We start from the raw sequence: 26383 nt of genomic DNA, 5'->3' as shown, positions 1-26383 counted from the left end.
CCTGGGTTAAAAAGTAGTCTTATATGCAGGAATATACAGTACCGTACTCATATAGTCAATGGGAAGAAAGTTAGTTTCTCAAGTGCCACGCATCTCAGTGATCAGAAAAAATGCACTGTAGCTTATTAAGTTTGGTTAGGAAAGTCGCAAGAGAGAGGTGGTGGTCACTCCTATATTAAAATCACAGCTACATGCTTAAAATTGTCACTCTCTATCAACAGGTTACCAGACGTCCTTGTTTCCCGGGGACAGTCCCCGGATTTACAAATCAGTCCCCTGACAAAATCCATCTATTTAGTAGGAAGTTGAAAAGTGTCCCCGGATTCACTGAAAAAAAACCTGGTAAATTTATTCTATCACAATGTGCAAATTGGGTTCCTCCACTTTCCTCTTGGGAGAGGACTTTTGATGGATATTTTTGGTCATCAATTAGCTTACAGCGACATCTTGTGGTTGGCGCAAGTTTTTCATTTTTAAAACACTGCATTGCTTCTACAGTGGAACCTCGGTTTATGAACACCTCGGTTTATGAATTTTCGGTTTATGAACGCCGCGGACCCATCTGGAACGGATTAATTCACTTTCCATTACTTTCAATGGGAAAGTTCGTTTCAGTTTATGAACGCTTCAGTTTATGAACAGACTTCCGGAACCAATTACACCCATGCTTCAGTTTATGAACGCTTCAGTTTAAGTACTCCGTGGACCCGTCTGGAACGGATTAATCCACTTTCCATTACTTTCAATGGGAAAGTTCGCTTCAGTTTATGAACGCTTCAGTTTAAGTACTCCGCGGACTGTCTGGAACGGATTAATTCATTTTCCATTATTTTCAATGGGAAAGCTCGCTTCAGTTTATGAACGCTTCAGTTTATGAACAGACTTCCGGAACCAATTGTGTTCATAAACCGAGGTACCACTGTACTGGATTTTTTGCTTTGTTTCTAGTACAGCCAAAACAACGTTGCCCTAGTGCTGGTAATGGATTGTGTGTGTTTTATGTACTACTGTTACTAGCCTCTTATCCTTAACTGAGTATGCCAGGGATTGAACCTGGGACCTTCTGCACGCAGACAGTTCTCAACCCACTGAGGTTATGCTCCCAGCTACCGCTGTTCTCTGAAGATCCTTGGGAAGATCGTCATTTGAACCACCTGTAGCTGGTTGTAATGTTCCAGAGTTTTATTAAGCAAAAATCTCACTTCACAATGCTTCACTTGTTACACAGGTAACCTGTGGTCTTCTGCATCTAGGAGATGGCATTTTCTTCATTTTTATTGCACAAGTTTTCATCTGAGAAATACACAGAGTGTTGACTCCATATGTGAAATGCAGCCACACACCACTCTGCATCACTTTCATACCCACATTCACATAATGTTACCACCCTCCTAAAGAATTCTCCATCCACTCTGACTTCAACGGTGAACCCAGAATATGCATGAAGATTCAATAGGCAAGACACAGCTGATAATGCCAAGTTGCATACATGTACAAGTTATCATTACAGAAAACAAGTGTGATGTGCAACAGAATGTTGCAGCATGATGTACTCCTGTACAAAGTTCCAGCCAACCAACCAAGCCAATAATTTTCTATTGTATTTGCCACCCCCATTTCCCCACCCTTTCTAACAGTCAATCCCCCATTTGTTGTACTTTTGCAAACCTTTGTGTCCTCACAAGTCTCTTGATGCTTCCCCCTTTTTGTGCATGGATAATAATAAAAATAATAATTTATTATTTGTACCCCGCCCATCTGGCTGGCTCCATTTGGACTCCTTATGGATGCATGCTCAGAGAATAAGCTTGCTATTATTATATAAGATATATAACTGATTATATACAGTGTATATATATATAAAGACAGACAACGCGCTGGAACAGTACAAATGTTTATAAGAAACGCACAATGTCCACTGGGTCTTCATTGAAATAAAATGCTCCCAATGGTATATAAAAATATTACAAGCCTAATAAAACCAGAAGACATGAAAACATATGTACACATTTTACAACAGTCTTAAGAAATCACTCTCTTACAGTCAGCTAAAATATTTTAAAAACTGTATTGTAAGAAGGTAACACTGGCATATAGAATTGGGCTTTATCCAATGCAGAGTAGACCCACTTAAGTTAATAGACATGACTTAGGTTCATTAATTTCAGTGGGTCTACTCTGAGTAGGGTTTAGCTGGCTACAATATAAACTCAGCCGAAAATGTAGCCCAAGGAGGTTTCAGAACAGTACTGTCAGGATCATCCTGGTGATTTCACTGAAGAATTAAACAACAGTGATAAAGAATTTTAAAATCAAACAGGAGGCAACTGACCATCTTTGAAGAGGACAGAGGCAATTTTGACTCTTGGCCCTACACTGACTGATCCCTATACCATATAATTGCAACATCCAACCCCTTTTGCGTAGATGAACCACGAAGGCTCTTCTGCATTCAATGACTGCCTTGGACGTCCCACTAAACCATGGTTAAAAATAAACTATGAACATGAACAATGAGTGTGGTGGTATGTGCTCTGCTCAAAAGTTTCCATTCTGTTCCTCCATCGGGGAGGAAACCAGCACTTGCAGCCTGGCTTCCCTCAGACAAACCACAAACAGTATGCCAAGAACAAAACTTAAGCTTGGAGAGGAAAAACCGTAAACTGGTTAGCAGATGACGTGAAGCCAGTCTCTGGTTTGTTTCCTTCCTGGTGGAGCAGGAGCAGGGTGGAGCAAAGGCAATGGAGCAGGGCGCACCAGGGTGCTGCTCCTTAACATTATGCCAGAGATTATTTTTAACAAGAGCTTAAATGTGACGGCCAAACCAAGCCATTGCGCAAAAACATGCACAGAAAACTGCAGAGGTCTGCGTATGTACTTGGAAGGTTGCACCTGAGGATCAGGGAGAGGCATTCCGCTACAAAAATGGTAACTTCTAAGCAATAATAATAATAATAAGCAGGATATGTGAAGGACATCCTAACTGGACCACTGAAACAGCCATCTGAGATGCAATTCTTTTTACCTAAATCAACTAGGACTAAAAACTTGAGGGTTCTTTGCTTACAAAAGGATCATTTCAGAAATATTTGCTGGCGAGGAAAAACATGAACAGTGCTTCAGGCTTTGTATGTCAATTTTTTACACTCCGAGAATTAGCACACCGTAAGAGAGTCAAGACACCCCCCATCTTTCCTTAAAAGCTGTACTGAGGTTAAAAACAAAACAAAAACAAACTGAGCTTAGCTCTGTGCTACCTGAACACATTTTAGAACTTATTTTTGACACAGTAACATCACAACAATAAAATGCCTTTCAATAAAACTCTGCTTTTGGTACTTTTCCCCACGCAGGCATCTCTAAACATATTGAACAGGCAAGTATCCCAAAGTTTACACAGTGCTTTTAAAAACATGATTTTAGGGTTTATTTCCCCACCCCCCAAAAAAATCTGCAGCAAAAGTCACGTTTGCCAAAGATACTAGAAAATGCTGGTACTTAAAAATGTTGGAGAGGAAATTTGACTAGGAAAAGAAGAATTAGTTGTGAGAAAGTCATAGACAGCTGGGGACCTGGGTGCAAAATCTGAGACACGGAAAATTACCAGCTGACCCATCTACTCACCTGCTGCCCCTCCTAATGGCTAAGAAGAACTTCGCAGTCTCAGCCAATCACCACATGGCCACTTCAGGTGACCCCAAAGTTCTGTTTGTTGCATTGATCAAGAGTTTCCTACTGCCCCCCTTTCCTAAAAAAATAATACCCCTGCTGACCACTCTGGGACTTTCGAACCTCAGCTGGCTCTGAGCTAGCAAATAGGGGCAACAGGAAAGAAACTCCCACCTAAATTGACTCTACCACTACATGCAGGCCTTTAATTTAAACAATCAAAACAGTTGCCTCTCTCTTTCTCTCTCTTTCTCCAGTTCCTTTCAAACTCTCCTTGTTCATTTCACTCTGGAGCATCTGCTTGAATGGAAGTTGTCCCACTGGTTTCAGACTGTGGTTTGGCTTTAACTCAGGACATGGGGCAAAAGAGAACCATCTGAGACACTGAAGAAGAACAAAATGGCAGGGTAGCGACTTCTCCGTTTCACAAACACACACTGGGTCAGCGTTTGCAAGCTTCTCACTTCGAAAAACCACCAAATGTGGATTCCGGAAGGAGCTGACACGGAGACCACTTGAAAAACCTGAAGATGCTTTCACTGAAAGCGGCATTTGTCTGCTGCATCCACAACTTTGCATTAAAGCCAAAGCTAATGAAAAATATACAGTTTCCTTCCAAGCCAATTCGTAGCTTCACTTTGGCCTGGAAAGCTTCAGTTTGGAATTTACCAACCAGAAGTCAGCATCTGCTACCACGTACCCGGCAACGGCCCTTTCCATTTCGGGCGCACCTTAAACTCCGCCGACACTCATGTTAATTATTTCGATGAAAGTATTTTCGATACACTGGCACAGCTGGACGTTGGGATCCAAGCTGCTGCTGTCTCCCGCTCCAGTTTTATGAGCCGGCTCTTTATGAAGTCTTGTTCGCTCATAAGGTTTCTCCTTCAGTTGCTGGAGACCTGGGGGACAAGTCAAGGCATTGCAAAGTGAAGTGGCACTTAAGGTTAAAAAAAAATCAAAACCAAATATTTATGTACTTTGAGGCAGCAAAGGGAAGGGTATAAATTTGGTGGCGGTGCCAATTATCATTCTTAATTTTTAATTTAATTTCTTTTTAAAAAATTTCAAAGTGACTCATGCAGAGTAAACAAAAGGCTCCAGGTTTTACTTCTGGAACCTCCAGTTTAAAAGGCACCAGGAAGCAGGAGATGAGGAAGAGCTGTATTCTCCCTTGGACCCTGCAGAGCTGCTGCCAGTCAGAGTAGATGGGCAAATAAACTTGGGAGTAAAGCAGCTTACAAAGCAGATCTGCATGACTTCTCTCATTGTGGGCAGGTACAAGGAGGTGTTCAGGGCAGGCCATGAAACCTCACCCCAGACCATGCAAACCTTAATCAATGGCACTCCTCTGATGGCCGAGATTTTAGCCACACGATGTCCATGTGATCCTAAGTGTACCTTATTCACCGCAAACGGACAACATGGTGCTGAATTTTCAGCATTCAGAGGAGCTGATCTAAGGAGCAACCAGCACATCAATCATGTCTGTCCAGCTCAAATACTTACGCGTAATGATTGGGTCAAAATCCCTCGTCTCTGTGGCGACGTCCGAAGCACAAACCTGCCCGATCTGGATGAGCAAGGACATAATATCCTCATAGAGGGGAGGGAAGGCTTGGCAGAACGAGACCAGGCAGGGCAAGGTGGGGACGAAAAAGGCGTAGCGCTTTGCCTCGGTTAAAACTGGAGAGACAAAAGGATGCGCTTTTGAAAACGGGACAGAGCCAAACAATGAGAGCCACCATTTAAACACACACCCACACACCCCACACAGCATTTCATACGCATCACTTCAAAGCAACCCTGCCAACATTTTGGGGAATCCACACATTCTGTGCCCTCTTCTATATAATTGCAAAGTGGCGACTTGCATACGTGGGCAGGCAACCTCTGGCTTAATACACACAAGGTGAATGTCTAGGCTTTCCATACGTTCAGCAATTACCTGTTAGCAGCGTCCCCATGACATTGATAGCCAAACGGGCCACACTGAGGGATTTCGGCAGAGCATACTGAATACATAAGTAAGAAAGTAACTGGATGGCAAAAATCTGGAAGACAAGGGAGCAGGGAAAGGATATAAAAGAAGCAGGAGGGTTTTGTTTTGTTTTGTTTTGAAAGTAAGACTATCCTGTGTGAAGTTTTATTGTGCATTAAAATCAGAAGTACCCTACACTCCTGCACAGTCATTAATACATGAAAACATTTGTTTATATATAATTTATATCTATATCCCCATAGGTAGGAGAAACCCATGTGGGGTACAATCAACAGCTGCACACAGAAGACCCAAGGGGTGCTCACAATACACGTTTGTTTGTTTGTTTGTTTACTGCTTCTATGCTATATATTTCTGCAGCATATGTGCCAAAATGGCTTCTAAGTGAATTATAACTATTAAATCAGTATGCTATTAAAATGAACAGCAACAAATCCATTGGGGCATTAAAACATCCTAAATTAAAACAAACAATAAAACCAACTATTAAGTAAGGTTTTTTTATTAAAAAAAACCCAGATCTATATATATAAAAATGTAAACTAGCCATGTCCGTTAATATCCACTTTTCACCAAATCCGTTTGACCAATTGCGTTCAAATTTTGACACAATGGCACATGCGAATATGAGAATGACCCCGTACCATTTTCGAAGACAGGTGTCACACCTGTACCAGGTAAAACCCAAAAAAAACCGTGTTTCAAAACACACCACTCAGACGAAACTGCACGCTGGGAAAAGAACCAGGTTGTTAACCATCGCCCTCTAGCGGTGGCTATACTGGTACTGCACCTATAAAACCTTCCCTCTCAACAGCACCTCGACTCCCGTTTACATACTAGGCTGAAGCCTTTACAGACTAGGCTGAATGGAGGTACTGACTCCCCTGGGTGGGGGTGGGGGGAGGAGGGGACGGAATAGGTCAGGACACGGCGCGACCACTCACAGGGAGGGGAGGGAGACATGATACGTCATGGGTCGGGACGGGTGGGAGGAATCACAGGATAAACCGGGGGTGGGGGGAGGGGGCAGGATACGTCATGAATTGGCACAGGTTGGGGAGGAATCACACAGATGAGCCACAGCAACGTGTGGCGGGGCCAGCTAGTAAACAATAAAATTAGAAGTTTGGTGCAGGGAAAGGGTTGCCTAAACAGGTGTCTTCAGGGGCCGGCAGAATGCCGATACTGATGGAGCCTCTCCTATTCCAGCAAGGCGGGCATTCCACAACACAGGTGCCACAGGTGAAAAAGCCTGCCTCCGTGTTACCACAATATACAAAACCCACCTGGCATTTCCCTAGCAAATGAAAATAACTGCCACCGCTAGACCTAAAGGAAGCACGCATCAGGGGGAGTGCTTTGATGCTTTGAACCAGGGCTGAATACGGGACCTGTCCTTCCAATGATTGGGAGCAGGATTGGATGGGGAGAAGAAGAAACTGAAAGAGGAGGAGGAGGAGCCGTCTCTCCCCCCCCACACACACACACACTACCTGTTTCTCCAGTTCAGGCTGAGCAATCAGTTCAGGTATGAAGTCCAAGCAGATGTGCATGGATGGGATGCCCGCCACTGTCAGGCCAAGCAGCTCATACGGATACCCCTGTTTGAGCAGAAGAGGGAGAAGGTATCAGAGAGAGACCACGATATCAGGATTGCACCACGAGCTGATTAATCAAGGAGTTGGAAAAAAGCTACCTGGTTCCAACTACAGTGTGTAATCTTGCCCCACATTTTAGTATGAGCAAGAAGAGCTAACTGTATCAGGCTAGTGGCCCTTCTGCGCCATCATCCTGTCCTCACAGTGGCCCATCGGATGCCTGTGGGAAAGCCGCAAGCACAACGCAAGCACAGGAGCACCTTCCCCTCCTGAGATTTCCAGCAAGTGGTATTCTGAAGCATGACTGGAGGCAGAAGAGGCCTCGGTCTGCTCCCAACCTTTGCCCACTCAGAGCTGCCTTTGGTCCGCTGATCTTGCCACTGGTTCCAGCACTGGACCAGAACGCAACAGACGACACACCCTGTTGGAAAGTGCAAATGAGGCAGGAAGCACAGCCACACACCTGGAAGTGAACTAGCTTGGCGATGTTGGGGTCGGCAATGAACATCTGGTGCAGGAGGCAGCAGATGAGGCACTGCACCTCCCGCAGGTTGCAGAGCAGACTCTTCTCTTCCTTCTCCCCATCTCCCTCCACCTCCATCTCCTCCTCCTCCTCCTCTTCTTTCAGTTTCTTCTTCCGAGGGCTGGAGTTGGCAGCTCCTGGGATGCCCTTCTGCAGCCGGCCACAGCCATTGTTGTTCAGGGGCTTCTCTTCTTCCATAGGCAAGCAGATCTCCAGAAGAATCTGGACCGCGGCGCTATCCTGGCAAGAGGAGGCAAAGGACAAATGGCAACCCACAAGGACCCACAAGAAGATGTACCGGTAGTATACAGAACCAGACCGTCTAGCTCAGTATTGTGCCTACACTGACTGGCAGCAGCTCTTCAGAATTTCAGACGGGGGTCTCTCCTAGTCCTACGTGGAAATTGAACCTAGAGCCCTCTGCATGTGAAGCAGAAGCTCTATTCTGAGGTATGGCCCTTCCTCTCCACATTAAACCGGTTCAGTGTTGCAAACAGGCCTCAGGCTCGTGCAGTCTCCCCTACCCCCAAACTTGTATCTCTTTTTGTGAGTGGGTGTTGGAGATTTCCATTCCAGGTTTAGCAGCAAACCAACGTCATGCCATTTTCTGAGTCCTTTCAGCTCAGCACTGTCCCTACACTGACTGGCAGTGGCTCTTTCAGACAAGGATCCCACCCTGAGATCGCGGGGATTGAGTCTGGGGTCTTCTGAGTGCAAAGCAGATGCTCTAAGGCAGAGCCATGGCCCCATCTCTCAAAGACTTGGGGGGGGGGGATGGAACTGTCTTTTCTGAAAGAGGACAGGGTTCAAGCCAGCCAGCCATGACCAGATGTACTCCACACTGCCACATTTTGCTGCACACGCTAACTTGCCGTTGTGCAAGTTCAGAGCAGGCAGCAGCCTGAGATAAAAGCAGGATGCTGCAATAACTAGAGTTCTTAACAAACGGAAGTGGGGAAGGGGAAATTAGGTGACCCAAATTCTGCTGCAAGAAAAGGCTGGATTCCGCAATCAGCATCAATTATGCAAAACTCTGCATCATTCCCCTAGCCCCCCCCCCCATTTTTATTCCGCATCAAAGCAAAGAGCAATGGAGATCACCAAAGTCCCACCCACAGCTGCTGGAAATCACAAAAACAATAAACAAGGGGTGGGAAACCTCTGACCCTTCAGAAGCTTTTCGACTTCAACTCCCATCAGCCCTAGCCAGTGTACTCAATGGACAGGGGGGGCAGGAGTTGTAGTCCAGCAATATCTGAAGGGCCACAAGTTCCATGGTCCAGGCAGTCAGGCAGACACAGATATTTGCAACACTTTTGAACTGAGCTGTGGGATAGAAATATAATCATCTTCAAAATCACTTGTTCCAGATACTGTTGCTGCTAACTATCTATTCAGCATCCTTTGCTCAACCAAACAAGTGAGGGTTGTTGGGGCTCTGGTGCAGTTTACACCCAGCTTTGCAAGCAGGCAGAACTCAGAAGAGACTGAGACCGACTGGCGATGCCCCCTGCCGGCTTCCTTTTGTTGGCTTATCAAAAGGAAGCCGGCAGGGGGCATCGCCAGCCAGGCTGCAGTTTGCAAAGCTGATTGCTCAGTCCTCTTGCAGCAGCTGGGGGCAAGTTGGAAGCAGTTAAGGGGGGGAGGAGAGAAAGTAAGAAAACTGGAGGGGAACTAGTCAAAAGAAAGGCAGGGGAGACAAGCAGGACTCTGCTGAGCCACCTAAGTGGCAAAACTGACCATTCTTCCTCAGGCCCTGGTCTCTCTTGGAGGGAGAGATACCTGCTGCTTTTGCTGAGAGGCATTGCAAGGAATGGCCCAGCAAGGAGTCTCCCTTTGCATCCCTTCACGCTCTCTTGCCCCGGGCGTCACAGAGGGTAAAACAACACTCAAAGGGGTGGCAAGAAGGCGGTGGAGTGAGAACAAAGGGAGGTCAGCGGAGAGAAAAGGACTACTCTGGAAGGAGAGGTCTGCCCTTCCCCAGCTGCACAATGGACAGATGATGTGACTCAGCTGGCAGCTCACAAGAAGGTGACTTTTCGCAGAATACAAAAAATAAATAAATGAAGTTTTCAAGTTTGTGGACTGATTATCCTGTGAACCGCCCAAAGACCTGTGAGTATATGGCGGTATACAAATCTAATCAATAATAATACAATCATCATCATTATCATCATCCTGATTTCCTTGCGTGAACTGGGTTGGATTCACAGAGGTGGAAGGGACCGTGAGGCTCATCTAAGTCCAATCCCCTGTAATGCAGGAATATGCAGCTGTCCCATATGGGGATCAAACCTGCAACCTTGGCATGATCAGCACCACACTCTAAGTCTAACCAATGGAGCTATCCAGGTTGGACCGCCAGCCCTTGCTTGAGCCCCTGGCAAAGCGCTGTCTTGCAAAAATGCTTGGAAAAGGGGGATCTTCAAGTGCAAGGCATAAAAACCACCTGACTTGGTGTGGTGGTTTTTCCTCTCTCTCTCTCTCTCTCTCTGGCAAGATTACAGATCACCGGTGAGGAGCAGTTGCAGAATTACCTGGGCAGCCAGCAGGGCATTTTTTAGTTCTTCCCGGGTGACTTCTGGGGCCTCCAAGCCCATCAAATTGTTTTGGGACGGCCTGATGTCCTGATCCGCCGTTTCCTTGAGATGGGCACTCAGGTAGGCTTTCGACGCAAGAAGGTAGCCGTTCAGCATGTGGAGAGTGATATCCATCAGAGGGGGACACCTAAGGGCATGAAGCCAGGGGAGAGGAGAGAGAGCAGTCATTTTGGGGGGGGGGGGTAGTGTTCCATGCAAACCAGCCCTCAGTGACAAAAGCCAAGAATGGGGCTGGAGGAGGGCTGCTTACCTGTGGACTCTCTGGTCACATCTTAACACAATCAATGGGTCAATCATCAGGTCCTTCTGAGTGTATTTCTGCTGTCTGACCACCTTGCTGGACGGCTGCAAGGCGTTCGCAGTCATCACCCACAACCTACGGGAAAATAAGGGCCGTGAAGTCTGAGCTGGGCTGGAAGCAGAAGCCGTGAGGCAAGCTGGGAGTCAGATTTTACACCTCTCGGAGCTAAACATTAAAGTGGTGTGAGGATGCTTTGGAACAGTCGTGGCTTTCCCCCCAAAGAATCTTGGGAAGGGTAGTACAGAGATACCACCACTCCCTCTGGGAATTGGAGCTCTATGGCAAACTACAGTTCCCAGGATTCTTTGGGGGAAACCAGGGCTGTTTATAAAGTGGTGTGATACTGCTTTAAATGTATAGTGCAGATGGGGCCTGAGGAGCAAGTTTGAAGTTAAGATCAGAGAATAATCAAGAATAGAGAAACACACCAGAGATCAGGAAGGCCTTGTGGCCCAAGCAAGGCTCATCTGAAACAGGAAGCCCTTAATGCTTCCTTTGAAGGACCCAATGGACTGGGAGGTCCGAGTCAGTCAAGGGCTGGAAGACACTTGCAGCTTTGGTGGCTCACCACATGAGGGAGCTGCACACACGGAGACATGCAACATGAGACTAGAGTGGCCCAAAAGAGCAGGATCAGGGCCTCCTCCTACCTCCGAGGCATGACAGTGTTCAAGGCCATCCAAAGTCTGTTGACGGTCTGAAGAATTCGCCGAGGGATTCCCGGGTAGAGCAGCTGGTTCATGTTGGACGTCAGTGCCTCCGCGTAAGGGATCAGCTCTCCGGCCGAGAGGAGCGTCAAATGCTCCAGAATCTGCAGCACTTGAGTGTGATTTCCTTGCAGTGCTGAAAATGCTGGACGAAATTAATTTTTAACTATCATCATCACCATTATCAAACTTATTACCTGCCCTTCATCAGCAAGTCCCAGGGTGGATGACAACAATTTAAAATTCAGAATTAAAAACACAGGATCGCAGAGTTGGAAGGGAACACGAGGATCATCTAGTCCAACCCCCTGCAATGATCCCTTTCACCCAACGTGGGGTTTGAACCCACAACCCTGAGAGTCTCATACTCTACCGACTCAGCTAGATAAAATTTATTCAGCTTCATGAACCATTCCAAATCCAGCTGGTTCCAATAAGAACTGTAATGTTTAATAAATGGTGCCTAAGCTTGCTCTCTTTTTTTTCCTTCTCCCTCCTTCTCCCTTTTTCCTTTTGTGTCATGTCTTTTTGGGACTAGCTGGCTGCTGATCTTTGTCAGCCGCTCTGGGCTTTGTTAACAATAAACGAAGATGGCATGCCAAGTAAAAAGTTTGTGAAAACAAACAGCTTAACGTTTGAATCCTTTGCAGTTCTGAAAAAGGTACATGTTTTGACTTACTCTTGGGGTGGTCCTGTTCAGTTTTAGTGATTTCATATTTTAATGGCCACTGGCTCCAAAATAATATAAAATCTGACTGTCAGGCTGTGCTGGGTAGAGAGGATTGTGAGAGTCCAGAAAACCCCACAGTCTACTGGCCAAATGCCGTTTCAAAGAGGGAGGCACCTTACCCTCCTGGAGCTGCTTGGGGGAGTGTTTTTTGGTCGCGTCCGTCAGCAGCATCCTGCGCAACAAAGCATCCGTCCCCGTGATGTGTTCCTCACAAATCCAGTCATCCACGATGGAAAGGTGGGGATAGTTGGTTGCCAGGAGGCGGAGGAGGGCCGAATGCAAGCCTTCAAGAGAGGAGAGAGACAGAAGAGTTTAAAGGCTGAGGGGGGAAAAGAAAAATGACAAGAGTTTTTCACTGGAGACAACTTATTTAAACATTTCATTGGTTACTTATTAATAGCAGTGAAAATATCGATAGCCAGAAATGGGAAAGAAGCAAAGGGTTTAAATCAGGCATAGGCAAACTCGGCCCTCCAGATGTTTTGAGACTACAACTCCCATCATCCCTGACCACTGGTCCTGTTAGCTAGGGATGATGGGAGTTGTAGTCCCCAAACATCCGGAGGGCCTAGTTTGCCTATGCCTGGTTTAAATGTACAAAAATGGGGGATGGCAAACCCAGCTGATGGACTATGCCGAAATGGCAAAGCTGACTGGAAAACTCAGGAACCAAGAGGATAAAAGCTTATAAAATTATAACGTATCTAAGAGACCACTGTAAGCAGATGGAAACATGGGCAGGATTTTGATTCTGCTTCTAGTGTAACAATTACCATGGACAATATGGATTAATATAAAAGTTACGAGTTTGGAAGAAGATGCAGTTTTAAATGTTTAAAATGGGGTGGGAGGGAGTCCTGAGATCCAGAGAAATCTCTGTATATGGTTATATATTTGGATTTTTATAACTTTGTAGTGGAAAAATCAAAGAAAAATTATTTCAATGAAATAAAAAGTACAAAAATGGTAAAATGTAATCTGGGAGGTGGCACTTTCACAAAAACTTTGTGCGACTGGAGGGGGCAAAAGAAACCCTGAGAGACTTCTGTGATGGACTGCCAGCATACAAACGTGGACTCGACAGGACAAACAGTACCTGTCGCATTCCACAACAAGTGGTTGTGTTGATGTCATATTTGATTGCTAATGACATTAGCCATTTTCAGACTCTCTGTTTCAGCGTCTTTATCATTCTTATTTAGATCCCCAACAGAGGTTTGTTTCTCCTGCGCACACAACCTCCGTAAACTCTCAAGACAGACATACCTCCCAACTCTTGCTGCAGCCCCTGAGCCTGGCGGATGAGATACTTGATCGGGATCTGGTCCATCAACGCCGGGGAGTAAGACTTGGGCTTCCTTTGCATGGCAGCTGTGAAAGAGACCAGGAAAAGTCGCCTGCTGGTCAGTCAAGAACTACTGCTGATCAAACGGCAATCTTTCACGACAAAATGCTGCAGCCATTCGGGATTCTAGCCACTTTATCTGCCCTGATATATTATTAATTTATGAAAGTATTTATATACTGTTAAATCACAAAAAAAAATATCAAAGTGGCTTGCAACATTAAATAGACAAAACCATACCAATAAAAGCATTAAAGGGGTTACAAACGATTTAAAAGCAAAAAAAAAAAAGTTAAAAGCAAACTTCAGATTGAAAACGGTGTCATACCACATGAAACAGCTAAAGAATCCTGGGAACTATACCTCGAGTTTCCTTGGAGGAAAGGTGGGATAAAAAAGTAACAAGTAAATAAATGTATTTTAAGGAGATTCAGGGAGTTGCTAGGAGAACTCCACCAAGAGCGACAATTCCCAGAGTGCTTTAACAATCCATTTCTCTTCCTAGGGAACTCTGGGAATTGGACATGGGATGGAGCAGAGCAACCTCTCCCTTCCGCTTTGGGAAGCAGGAAGCCAGACTGGGCGAGGCTGAGCAGGATGCAAAATGACCCGAGCAGGAGGGTGAAAGCCTGTCGCCTAGAACCAGGTGCCACATTTGCAGGTGGCAGCAGGCCCACCAGCCCTGACAGAGTGTACGCTTATATTCCTGACATTCCCAAAAGGTGAGAGAGTCTCGAAATTGAATGTCCAACGCCTTCTCTTTAAAACCTTGGTGGTGGGTGCGGTGCAGCAGCTGATTGGGGCATCTTTGTTGCTTCTGTCCGGCTCAGAACTTCTTGCCTTGCTCCCAAACTCCTAAGCCCTGTGTGTCTGCTGCTGGGCCTGTACCATTACCTGCCTGAAGGAAGATCTCTTTCCTACTTCAAATCTTCCTGTGAGTGTTGGGCAGGAGCCAGGACAGGAACATCTAGGGCCACAGGTTCTCTGCCCCTGCATGGAGCTGACTGAACCAGAGGGCCATTTATGGTTAGGAAATGAATGAATGAATGAATCTTCATTTGTGTCACCCATTGGCCATAGCAATAAAACAGGCATCTCCAAACTGCGGCCCTCCAGATTTTTTGGCCTACAACTCCTGATCCCTAGCTAACAGGACTAGGGGTCAGGGAAGATGGGAATTGTAGTCCAAAACATCTGGAGGGCCGAAGTTTGGGGATGCCTGCAATAAAACAACAATACGATATACAAAGAATAGAAATAAAAATACACTTTAGGGTTTTGAAACAACCCAAGTGATATGGAGGTGTTTGCATATATAGTGATATACCTTCCCCTCCCCTTTATCCCTTTTCATCTTTATTCTTTTTTTACTTTTGTTTTATTTTAATTCATTATTTATTATTAGTATTATTTTATTATTATTATTATTTTATTTTTATTATTATTATTACTATTAGAATTTATATACCGCCTATACCTGCAGGTCTCAAGGCAGTTCACAGGATAAAATCAGAATATAAAAACCACAAAGTACATAATCAAAATAAAAACAACTGAAATAAAAAAATAAAAAAGGAAACAACCTAAGTTATGAAACGATCCGGCTGGAGACATTTCCTCATATATAATACTCAGCTACTTAGAGCCTGCTGAAAGCTCACGCTGTCTGGCAAACATTACATCCCAACACGTACCCAGGGTCTTGGAGCTGGCTAGGATTGCCTCTTCGTAAGACAGAATGTAATACAGGACGAGAAGTTGGGCTGTGATTCCGTAACGCTGAGTCAGGCGAGCGTTCTCTCCCTACGTATGAAAAGAGCACAGAAGACACAAGGCGCATTCATATAGGAGAGCGCAGGGAGATGTCTTGCTGGCTCCTCCAGATGTGGCTGGACTACAACTCCCATCATCCCAAGCTACCACTGACTATACTGGTGGGAGGGAGATAGGAGCTGGGAGGCCCAGCAACATCTGGAGGGCCAAAGGTCCCCCAGCCTTGCATTAAATTTAAAAGCCAGACCCCTGAGTTTGCTCAGTACTGTGACTTGGGCCTACAACTGAGGAGCGAGTATTAGCCTACTAGGAATTCAGCACCATAAACAGTCCTAGATACAGGAGGGCACATTCTGAGCTTTGCCATCAGCCGCTACGGGAGGTAGATTCACCAGGCTGCCTTGGCGAGTGCCGAAAACAGCTCAGTCGGCACGACAACCCATTCTCTTCCACACGGCACACTTTATAGGGACGGGGGATCTCAGATTTTTTTTCTCTGCACTTGGGGAATGCAAATGAATTCAGCATCTCAGTTTTAATGGTAGACTCCAGACTTAAGGTCACAGAAAATATAAGCCAAGTTCCTCACTGAAGCCATTGCAATTGTTACTAAACAGAAAGAGTACCAAGTCAGAACTGTTAAAGAGAAGAATATTATTGTTGTTGTTATTATTTTATTTATTGCCTTTGTGCCCCACCAAGCTCAAGGTGGTGTAGGTGCTTCTCCGCCTCCTCATTTAATCATTTAAGATGCATTCCAAGTCAAAATTATCATTTTTAAAACTCTTCCCAATTTGCTCATGGATCCTGTTATAGTATTTTTTACAAGGAACTGTGTTCCCCACCCACCCACCCCACCTGCTCCTCCATGGTTATTTCTGAGAACCCTAAACTGTATTTGATGTTTACAGTCCGTAGACCAAATAAAGTGAAATTATAAAGCCAGATACAACATGACACACACACACACACACACACACACAGAGAGAGAGAGAGAGAGAGAGAGAGAGAGAGAGAGAGAGAGAGAGAGAGAGAGAGATTAGATATACCCCCATTAGTCCTTCAAAAACATTCAAGATCTCCTGCTCTGTGATTGGCTGATTTGTGGCTTCCGGGTTGGATTTCGATGCCGGTGTGAGGACAGAGTTGATGTAGACATCGATCAGCGGGAGTAACTGAGGATGGAGCGGAGTGGTGGTTTCACACAGCTGCCTATAAATCCAGTCCTTCAAAAAGTTAAAGTAGAGTAAACTTAGTATTTCAAGTCTTGGCTGAGTTGGCTGAGGGAAATGAATATATACTTATATATTATGTAAACTCATATACTCCGTATATACTTAATGAACAGCTAGTTTGCCCTGCGACCCGCAAGGCCTCTGCACTGGAGATTCTGGGGTTCGAACCCACGACATTTGATGTACAAATCGTGTGCTAGACCATTCAGCTCTGCTTTAACTCACCTGAGGTCATTTGTCCACCACAGCCCAATACAGTTCCCTCTAACTGCCAGCAGAACTCCGGGAGTCTGCTCAACAGCCTTCCCCAGCCATGTCTGGTGAAGCCAGGAATTTGAACTCAGAACCTACTGCATGCAAAGTATGCAGACAAAGGAAGGCAGGTGAAGACCACCTCAGGACCAGCTCCAGTTGGACCACCTCCTCACCACTGGGTGATCTACCATCAAGGTTCATGTGGGATGCACTATAATGTGTTTGTGACCGGTTACAAATTGTGTTGTGTTTTTAAAATACGCCATTCAGTGTGGCACCTTGGTAGGAATTACATCCTGAAAGGTGAGGTATAAAAATAATTGCAGTAAGTAATAAAAAGGAATGCTCTACATTTTGAGCTACAGGCCGCCGATACCATATAACACCGGTCCTGAAAGACCTGCATTGGCTTCCAATATGTTTCCGAGCACAATTCAAAGTGTTGGTGCTGACTTTTAAAGCCCTAAATGGCCTCAGCCCAGTATACCTGTAGGAGCGTCTCCACCCCCATCGTCCAGCCCACTGGTCCAGCTCCGAAGGCTTTCTGGCAGTTCCCTCCTTGCGAGAAGTGAGGTTACAGGGAACCAGGCGGAGGGCCTTCTCGGTGGTGGCACCTGCCGCCCTGTGGAATGCCCTCCCATCAGATGTCAAGGAAATAAACAACTATCTGACTTCTAGAAGACATCTGAAGGCAGCCCTGTTTAGGGAAGTTTTTAATGTTTGATGTTTTATTGTGTTTTTAATATTCTATTGAAAGCCGCCCAGGGTGGCTGGGGAAACCCAGCCAGATGGGCGAAGTATAAATGATAAATTATTATTATTATTAAACTGTGTCAGGTTATCAGGTCCATCGCAGCTCAGCACTGTCTGTTCTTAACAAGTGGCTCTCTGGGGTTTTCAGAAAGGGCTCTTCCCGAGTCCTACTTCCTTGAAAAATAAAGCAGTATCCCAGTCCTCCTGGTTCTGAATCGAGGGCTGGTTTAAACAGGAAATAGGAAGCTGCCTTTTAGCAAGTCAGACACCTTGGTCCCTCTAACTCAGTACTGTCTACACCAGGCATAGGCAACCTTGGCTCTCCAGATGTTTTGGAACTACAATTCCCATGATCCCTGACCACTGGCCCTGTTAGCTAGGGATCATGGGAGTTGTAGTTCCAAAACATCCTGAGAGCCAAGGTGGCCTATGCCTGGTCTACACTGACTGGCAGCAGCTCTCCAAGGTTCCGGACAAGGGGCACTTTTTCCGTCCTATCTGGAGATCCCAGGGATTGAACCTGGGACCTTCTGCAGGGGGAAAGCAAGGGCTCTGTAGGCCCCTTTGTCCCTTCCAGATGCAAGAGTTTGGTCCCGCGGATGAAGCCACCCACCTTGATGGAGACTTTGTGCTTGGTGAAAGAGCGGCTCCGGAGAAGCTGGTAGATGCAGTGGATGGGCAGGAATCCGGTGATGTTTGCGCTGAGGTTTCCCGTGACAGCCACACGGACTGCGTGAGCTGTGACCACCTGGGACGGAGAGATGGCATAACTTTGTTAACCTTTCAGAACCGGTACAGCAGAAGCACCAACAGGGAAGGAAGCAAGCAAGCATGGAGCCGAGTGCCATTCAACTGCGTCCAGGAGCTCCAGGAAATAAATTTAGGTTCATGGCTTTCAGTGGGCCTACTTGGAGCAGAACTCAGCAAGTTGGGACTAGTCTACCTGCGAGATCCCCTTCCCACTCAGCTGCTTCAATCTGCAGAACTGGCCTTGTTACAGCTGCCCCATAATACTCATGGCAGCACCCACATTTTGGAACTCCCTGCCTATTGACACCAGGAAAGCCCATCCAGACAGGTGCAATGTTGACATGAGTTTAAATTAGTTATTTAGCTTAGTGTTGATTTTACTTGTTTTTTGAATGTTTTAAACAGTTGTTTTAAAGTTTTTCTACTGACCATTTCACCGTTTTATTCTTCTGTAAACCACTTTGAGGGGGCTGGTGTTGTTTTGTTTTTACAATCAAGCATTCATTTCATAAACGTTATGAAATAAAATAAATTCAGTCGTATACAAGCCTTCAATTTCATTATTTAGCCAGTGACATTTTGTTCACCTTCCCACACCATGTACCCAAACTGGATTTATCATCCTGGACTGCTCAAAAGATGTTGCAACGGCCTCAGCCCAGTGTACCTGAAGGAGCGTCTCCACCCCCATCGTTCAGCCCGGACACCGAGATCCAGCTCCAAGGAGGGCCTTCTGGCGGTTCCCTCCCTGTGAGAAGTGAGGTTACAGGGAACCAGGCAGAGGGCCTTCTCGGTAGTGGCACCCGCCCTGTGGAACGCCCTCCCGTCAGATGTCAAGGAAATAAACAACTGTCTGACTTTTAGAAGACACCTGAAGGCAGCCCTGTTTAGGGAAGCTTTTAATGTCTAATGTCTTACAATATTTTATGAGCTGTAAGCTGCCCAGAGTGGCTGGGGATAAATAAAATTATTATTATTATTATTATTATTATTATTATTATTATTATTATTATTATTATTGCAAAAGGAGGGAGAGGTCTGAATAGACAGAAAAACAGCAGGGCAGCTTTTCACAGGCGTTTTGCAGCACAGCCACACAGGCTGAGCGTGGAAGGGGTCGGGTCACCTGTTCCGTGAAAATCTCCTGCGTGAAGATGGTCTTCATGCGGCTCAAAGAACTCGGCTTAATAACAATCTGAAACAAAAGGGTTACATGTGTAAGAACATAACAAGAGCCTGCTGGATCAGGCCAACGGCCCCGTTACGTCCAGCATTCTGCAGGAGGAGAACGCAAAGAAGGACCACTTTGCACGAGGCGGGAGCGCTTACCTTCATCCCCAGAGTAGAGCAGACCAAGTCGATGATAGCGCTGAGTTGGTTGCTATGGAAATACATGGCAACCAAGAGCAGCATCTCGCCAAAGGATGCCGATACCCCAGAAGTGCTGTTGGAACAGGAGACGAGAGGAGGAGGAGAGTTGACAATGAGGACATCATCATCATTATTTTTTGAAAACACCTCAGGAGCTACATAATTTTTTCCAGGGAAAACAGAAAAGGGCCTGCTCTCTCCTCACCTTTCAAAATAAGCTTCTTCTTTGATCATCCAGCTCAACCACATCACCATCAGTTGCTCCTGTTCAGGAGTGCTACATATTAAAAAAAAAGATTCCCCCGTTATAGAGACGCAGATGAAAGAGCTGCACACCACAGTCAACCAGTCCCCGTTGCTTTATGTTATTATACCGAGTCATGCCATCCCATCAGATGTCCAGGAAATAAAGAACTACACAACTTTTAGAAGACATCTGAAGCCGGTCCTGTTATTGGGAAGTTTTTAACGTCTGGTGTTTTAATTATGTTTTTATATGTGTTAGAAGCCACCCAGAGCAGCTGGGGTAGGTGGTGGTGGGGGAACCCAGCCAGATGGGATGGGGTATTAATAATAATAATACTGTACAATAAAAACCTAGCTAAGAAACTAGAAGGGCAATGACTTCCCCTCCCCCACTTGATCCTACATGTTAAAAAGGGTAGGTCAGGCATCCCCAAACTGCGGCCCTCCAGATGTTTTGGCCTACAACTCCCATGATCCCTAGCTAACAGGATCAGTGGTCGGGGAAGATGGGAATTGTAGTCCAAAACATCTGGAGGGCCGAAGTTTGGGGATGCCTGGGGTAGGTGATGGTTGACTGACTGATGCAGGGAAGGTGTTTCATAGCGAGACACTGCAACCAATCACTCCTGCTTACCCCCAAACCACTATCATCTGCCTCTTCTGCCTCCCTAGCCTTAGATAGCAGAGGAATCTAGAACAGAATAGGCCCTGCCTCTCTGACACCAGGGCAGCTCAGCCAATGGCAAGCAGGGACTCTTCTCCTTGCCTCCTTTATTATTATTATTATTATTATTATTATTATTATTATTATTATTATTCTGTTGGGAGCTGCCCAGGGTGGCTGGGGAAACCCAGCCAGATGGACAGGGTATAAATAATAAATTTATTATAATAATAATAATGAAGGAGTGTCTCCACCCCCATCGTTCTGCGCCAAGGGCCTTCTGGTGGTTCCCTCGCTACAAGAAGCCAAGTTACAGGGAACCAGGCAGAGGGCCTTCTCGGTAGTGGCACCCACCCTGTGGAATGCCCTCCCACCAGAGGTCAAAGAGAACAACAACTACCAGACCTTTAGAAGGCATCTCAAGGCAGCCCTGTTTAGGGAAGCTTTTAATGTTTGATGAATTTCTGTAGTTTAATATTTTGTTGGAAGCCGCCCAGAGTGGCTGGGGGAACCCGGCCAGATGGGCGGGGTATAAATAAATTATTATTATTATTATTATTATTATTATTATTACTACTACTGCTACTACTACTACTACCTTGCCCCTCTGTGACATAGGGGAATGCCTGCAGCTTCACCCCATCACCCACAATCCTGCACATGGCAATAACTCTGCAATAAAACCAACTGCCTTCTTCCACTCAAACCTTCCACCCCTGGGAAAATGCTGGACATTATTAATGGGTCAACAAATCCTAAAGGCTTCCGCAAGGCAGGATGTCGTAACGTCTTCTGCAGGTGGGAATGGTAGAGCTTCGAAACAATGCTTGGCCAATGTCCCCCCGCGTTTTTTCTCTCCCCCCCCATACCCTGTGACAAAAGGGTTCCTCCGCCTGCAGTCGAAAGGGTACCTGACAAGCGTGGAGAAGGCCAGCAGCATGCAGAAGGAGAGCGACACAAAGCGGACGCCCGCTGGAGTGGCCGGGGGGCGGCTGGTCATGAGCTGGAGCAGCTGCTCAGCCTCCTCATCCGTCGGCCTGGACACCAACAAGACAAAGAGAGAGCTCCGTCGTCTCATCAGGACAAGAAAGCATTTTCTTCACAAATGCAGGGGTTGGGGGGCAGGCACAAACACTTAAGTGAGTCACAAGCCCTCAATAAAAGTTATCAGCCTGCAGAAGGTTCTGCTCTTGGAAGATTCAGGACGGACAAAATAATTTTCTGTCACTCAGCGATTCGTTGCAACTGTGGAACTCCCTCCCACAAGAGGCTGTGATGGCCACCAACTTGGATGGCTTTAAGAAAGGAACTAGGCATATCCGGAGAGGAAAAGGCTATTGATGGCTGCTAGCTACGATGGCTATGCTCTGCCTCCTTGATCAGAGGCAAGTGAGAGAGACCCCTATGTCCCCTTCAGAGAGCTATAATTCACAGAGAGGTTTAACAATCAATCCCTCATCCCAGGGAACTCTGGGAATTGTAGCCCAGTGAGGGGAACAGGGGTCTCCTAACAACTATCAGGAACTTTCACAAACTACAGGTCCCAGAATTCTTTGGGGGGAAGCCATTAGTGTTTAAGGTGGTATGATAAGAGTTTTAAATGTGGATGGGTCAGCCCCAAACTGTAAGGCAAACAGGGCCCAAATCTGCAAACAAGGTTGATTTGGAAGGAACTATTTTAGTAATGATTGCAACTGCTATACCACCAGAATGTCTTTGTGAATTCTCAACCTTGACGAATGCTTTTCCTTGTGTGTGCCTCTGTACACGCAAGCCGACAAAGGAACATCCCAAAGTGCTTACTTCAGCCCCGCGATGCCCATCAAAGCGCAGTAGAGACGCAGGAGGGCGCTGGCTTTCACAACGTGCTCCTCCTTCAGCCCCGAGTACACAGAGACGTTGGGCTCCATGTCCGCCTCTGCTTCTTCTGACACACGCATGCTGCGGACGGTGGGCAGGATCCCCATCAGCTCCAGAAGCAGCTGCCGGCGCATCTGCCAGAGCACCGAGCTGAGCGTCTCCCTCTTCCTCTGCGCAGGAGAAAGGAGGAAATGTCCCGAGGTGGTAATCCCAGTAAAAACAGCACAATCCTCGGCAAGGGCCTTACCAGCTTCCGATTTGCACTCATTCCCCGCCCCCCGTCCCGCCTTTAGCTTCCCTTAAAAGCTCAAATGTGCTCTAAAGCTGTGTTTTCAAAACAGACATTATTGCTGTTGCTAGACTTGCTAGCTGCTTGTTGCTGGTTCAAGGGACTTGCGCTTAAAAACGTAAATACATTATGCCATTAACAAATTTCAATGAAACACTGTCAAATTCATATACACACACACAAACACATATAGTACATTTTATTTCTTAGATTTATATACTACCTATAAAACATTGGCAAATTCATATAAAACACAACAATTCTCTCTCTCACACACACACACACACACAAAACTTTTACATATACAGTGGTACCTCGACATCCGAATGCCTCGACTTACGAAGGTTTTGACTTACGAAGTCAGCAAACCCGGAAGTATTTTCGCCGCATGTGCATTCTGTGCCTGCACAGAAGCGGCGCGCACGGTTGGCTCATGCACAGAAGCGCAAAATTGTGCTTCGCACATGCGCAAAATGGACGCTTCAACAACCGAAGGTTTTGACTTACGAAGAGCGCCCCGGAACGGATCACCTTCGTAAGTCGAGGTACTACTGTATAAAAGTTATATATAACTTTATATTTCTTACATTTATATACTACATTTTTTCTTCGGAGAGCTCAAGATGGTGCATATTATGCCTCCCTTCCGCATTTTATCCTCACAACAACCCTGTGAGGCAGGTTAGGCTGAGAGACAAGGACTGACTCCAAGGTGACCCACTGAGCTTCATGCTTGGTGGGGATTCAAACCCTGGTCTCCCAGGTCCTAGTCCAACACTCTGCCCATTACACCATACTCTCTCTTTGGGAGAACAGCAGAGCTTTAGGTTCCTATGTGAGTCATAGAGTCAGGGATGGAGCAGAAATTCCGATTCGGTTTGCATTTCGAGCCGAATCCATAAAATTCCACAGCGTGAGAACCTTGGGAATTCACATACACTCTCACGGACGTAGCTAATTAAAGCACCAGGATCCCAAGCAAAGGAAATGTCAGCAACACTCACCTGCTGCCCATTCCGGATAAAAGTCCCAAACCAAGTCCGGACTTTGGCGTTGGTCCCCAGCAACAAGCCGCTGACAAAGCAGACGAGATCACTGACACTGTCCTCCGAAGACTCGTTTTTTGTGTGGTCCAGAGTTAAACCAACACCAAGTCCAGGTAAGTGGCACTCTTCCACCTGACCCAAAAGGAAACAGAAAGGGGGAAAAGCCACACATGCTCAGGTGATTATTCGGCCTTTTAAATCTGGGTGCAGGGTGGTATTGTCTTTCTACTTATCATACCTTGTGTCTTCTGTGTTTTTATACTTGTAAACCTCCTTGTGATCCTCAGACAAAGGGCATACATAAATTTAATACATAAATAAAAAAATATTCAATTTGTAAGGAGATTCACCCAACCAGACATGTAGAAAAGGGACAGGAACCAACGACATCCTTTATTTACAGCATTTATATACCCTGTCCCAGTTTAAGCCAAAAAAAGGCTCTCAGAGCAACTTCTAAAAATTGGTTCTCTGGAAATCCCTGCCCGCAGGCACATAATAAAAAAGACACGGTGGAAACGGAAAGGAGAGGGAGGAGGGGAAAACAAAGCTCAAGCACAAATTCTTCAAGTTGCAGTGGATGTCTGTGCCGATTCTGGCTGCCTTGCCCTTGATAAGGAACAGTCCAGGAAGCACTCTTAAGACCCCTCCACCCACCCAAATATCATATCTAGGAATCAGCAGGTGGCAATGTGCAGGCCTTGCCATGCAGTCCTTTGCTTAGAAAACTGATGATAGTAGTTGTAGTACGGAGCTCATGGTGTTTTGCCTGTTAGAAATACAACACTGAGCCACTACTTGCATCCGAGAAAGCAGCTGGATCTCTCTCCCTCCAAGGAGTTCCCAGCCCTGCTCCTTCCTGAACAGCCTGCAGGTCCCCCAGCCATTATGAACAACCCATCAGCAATGAGAAGCTCACTTTCGGCCGGCCCACCCGCCTCTTTTGCAAAGACTTACCACCATGCCCCGGACCCTCAGCGCCTGGGCAGGGTTCATCTTGCAGAGTTGGCGGAGAGCCTCTGTCCTGCGGCGGCCACCAAAGCTTTCCTCGTCCTGCCGCTCCCCGTTCTTGATCAAGCCCCTGCACACTGGAACCAGCCAAAGGGAGAGGGGGTTGTTGTGTGTTATTGGTTATGACCCTTCAACATCGGATATAAATTGCTTCTCCTTTGCAAAACCCTGTCTACAGTATTTTAAAACGTTATGACGCCACGTCAGAATTTCCTAGCGGCTATTGGTTATTTCAAGACTCGGCAAATCACTCTTCTTTGGGGTGGGGGGGGGAGGACTCACATAAGCTAAATGTCTTCAGAAGCCAAGGTGCTTCTTTGCCATTTGGTCTAGTTTTATTTTATGCACAAACCCGGCACTCAGGAGTGCCGGGTACCACAGATCTATGCGAGTTTAGTACAGTTGTGCTGGCTGCAGCTGATCTGAGCTGTACTGTAGTCCAGAAAACCTCCGGAAGGCACGCAGTGGAGAAAGTCAATAACAGAAATATGGCTTGTGGACATGGCAAAGTAAAGGAAGAGTAAGCTGCAAATTGCTGATGGCAATTTATGTGCCCCACTGCCCTCTATAAAAAAGCAGCTGCCAGCAACTGGCCACAACTTCTACCCCAGGTGCTGGCACTGGTAATAGTGTTTGTGTCTTTGTGTGATTTGAAGTAAAAGAAAGTTGTAAATTACAGCATACAAGTGAGATCTGTTGCAGTGCACAGTGTTCCCCCTACTCAGGGCTCCAGCCAACCATACCCTTTTGCAAAACACTCCGTTCCGACCCACTCCCCTCACCCTGAGTCTATCAGCATTTCCATGCCCACTGAGCGTAATCCTGAGTCTGCGTTGGGAGGTTTTTGAGCTCCCCGTATGTCCCTGGGGTCCGGTCCCCCCCAAATCTGCTGAGTCCTCCCCACCTGTGCTTGGGTGGTGCTGTTTTGGCTACACAAAAGGAACCGCATTCAGAGAATGAGTTTGCTATTAATTGTGTAGGTTACCTTCGTTAAAGCTGTCGGGAACATTGGCCACTAAGAGACAGAGGAACCAAGCGCCGTTCTTCACATGCAGCAAAGCTTCAGCCACGTCCACAATAGGCAAGAGCGATGGGAGTTCTGAATTGAAATAGTTTTAAAATAGTAAAAACGCCCACCGACAACTCTGTCCTGAGAGTCAAATCGGTAGAGCATTTGTGAATACTTCAGGAGAGAAGGATTTCCTCCCAGTGCCACAATATTCATTCTGTGCCACAATATTTATTTATTATTACAGTGGTACCTCGGTTTATGAACACAATTGGTTCCGGAAGTCTGTTCATAAACTGAAGCGTTCATAAACTGAAGCGAACTTTCCCATTGAAAGTAATGGTAAGTGGATTAATCTGTTCCAGATGGGTCCGTGGAGTACTTAAACTGAAGCATTCATAAACTGAAGCTAACTTTCCCATTGAAAGTAATGGAAAGTGGATTAATCCGTTCCAGATGGGTCCGCGGAGTACTCAACCTGAAGCGTACTTAACCCGAAGCATGGGTGTAATTGGTTCCGGAAGTCTGTTCATAAACTGAAGCGTTCATAAACTGAAGCGAACTTTCCCATTGAAAGTAATGGAAAGTGAATTAATCCGTTCCAGATGGGTTCGCGGCGTTCGCAAACCGAAAATTCGTAAAC

At 46.1% G+C, this 26383-nt stretch overlaps 1 protein-coding gene across 4 annotated transcripts in view; it reads right to left on the bottom strand.

Moving 5' to 3' along the window:
* Positions 1-1818: 1818 nt before the first annotated feature.
* INTS2 (integrator complex subunit 2) overlaps positions 1819-26383 on the bottom strand; it is a 28061-nt gene continuing 3496 nt past the window's right edge. For 3 of the 4 annotated variants that reach the window (XM_035139698.2, XM_035139700.2, XM_035139699.2), the window contains exons 5-25: positions 25717-25830; positions 24678-24808; positions 23679-23852; positions 22329-22555; positions 21437-21562; positions 19821-19892; positions 19574-19688; positions 19371-19439; positions 18108-18242; positions 16301-16477; positions 15173-15281; positions 13400-13504; positions 12253-12417; positions 11347-11548; positions 10646-10771; positions 10333-10522; positions 7736-8035; positions 7168-7275; positions 5618-5723; positions 5179-5355; positions 1820-4571 (exon numbers count right to left, since the gene is read on the bottom strand). In XM_035139698.2, coding sequence (XP_034995589.2) covers positions 4402-4571; positions 5179-5355; positions 5618-5723; positions 7168-7275; positions 7736-8035; positions 10333-10522; positions 10646-10771; positions 11347-11548; positions 12253-12417; positions 13400-13504; positions 15173-15281; positions 16301-16477; positions 18108-18242; positions 19371-19439; positions 19574-19688; positions 19821-19892; positions 21437-21562; positions 22329-22555; positions 23679-23852; positions 24678-24808; positions 25717-25830 — 3098 coding nt within the window. In that variant the 3' untranslated portion in view covers positions 1820-4401. Of the gene's footprint in view, positions 4572-5178; positions 5356-5617; positions 5724-7167; positions 7276-7735; positions 8036-10332; positions 10523-10645; positions 10772-11346; positions 11549-12252; positions 12418-13399; positions 13505-15172; positions 15282-16300; positions 16478-18107; positions 18243-19370; positions 19440-19573; positions 19689-19820; positions 19893-21436; positions 21563-22328; positions 22556-23678; positions 23853-24677; positions 24809-25716; positions 25831-26383 lie in introns of all 4 variants that reach the window. The other variant, XM_060283066.1, reaches the window with a different exon arrangement.

Source organism: Zootoca vivipara, chromosome 15 (genome assembly GCF_963506605.1).
Source record: "Zootoca vivipara chromosome 15, rZooViv1.1, whole genome shotgun sequence".
Taxonomy (NCBI): domain Eukaryota; kingdom Metazoa; phylum Chordata; class Lepidosauria; order Squamata; family Lacertidae; genus Zootoca; species Zootoca vivipara.
The sequence above is the reverse complement of the archived record's forward strand: the minus strand, read 5'-3'. Positions and strand labels throughout refer to the sequence as shown.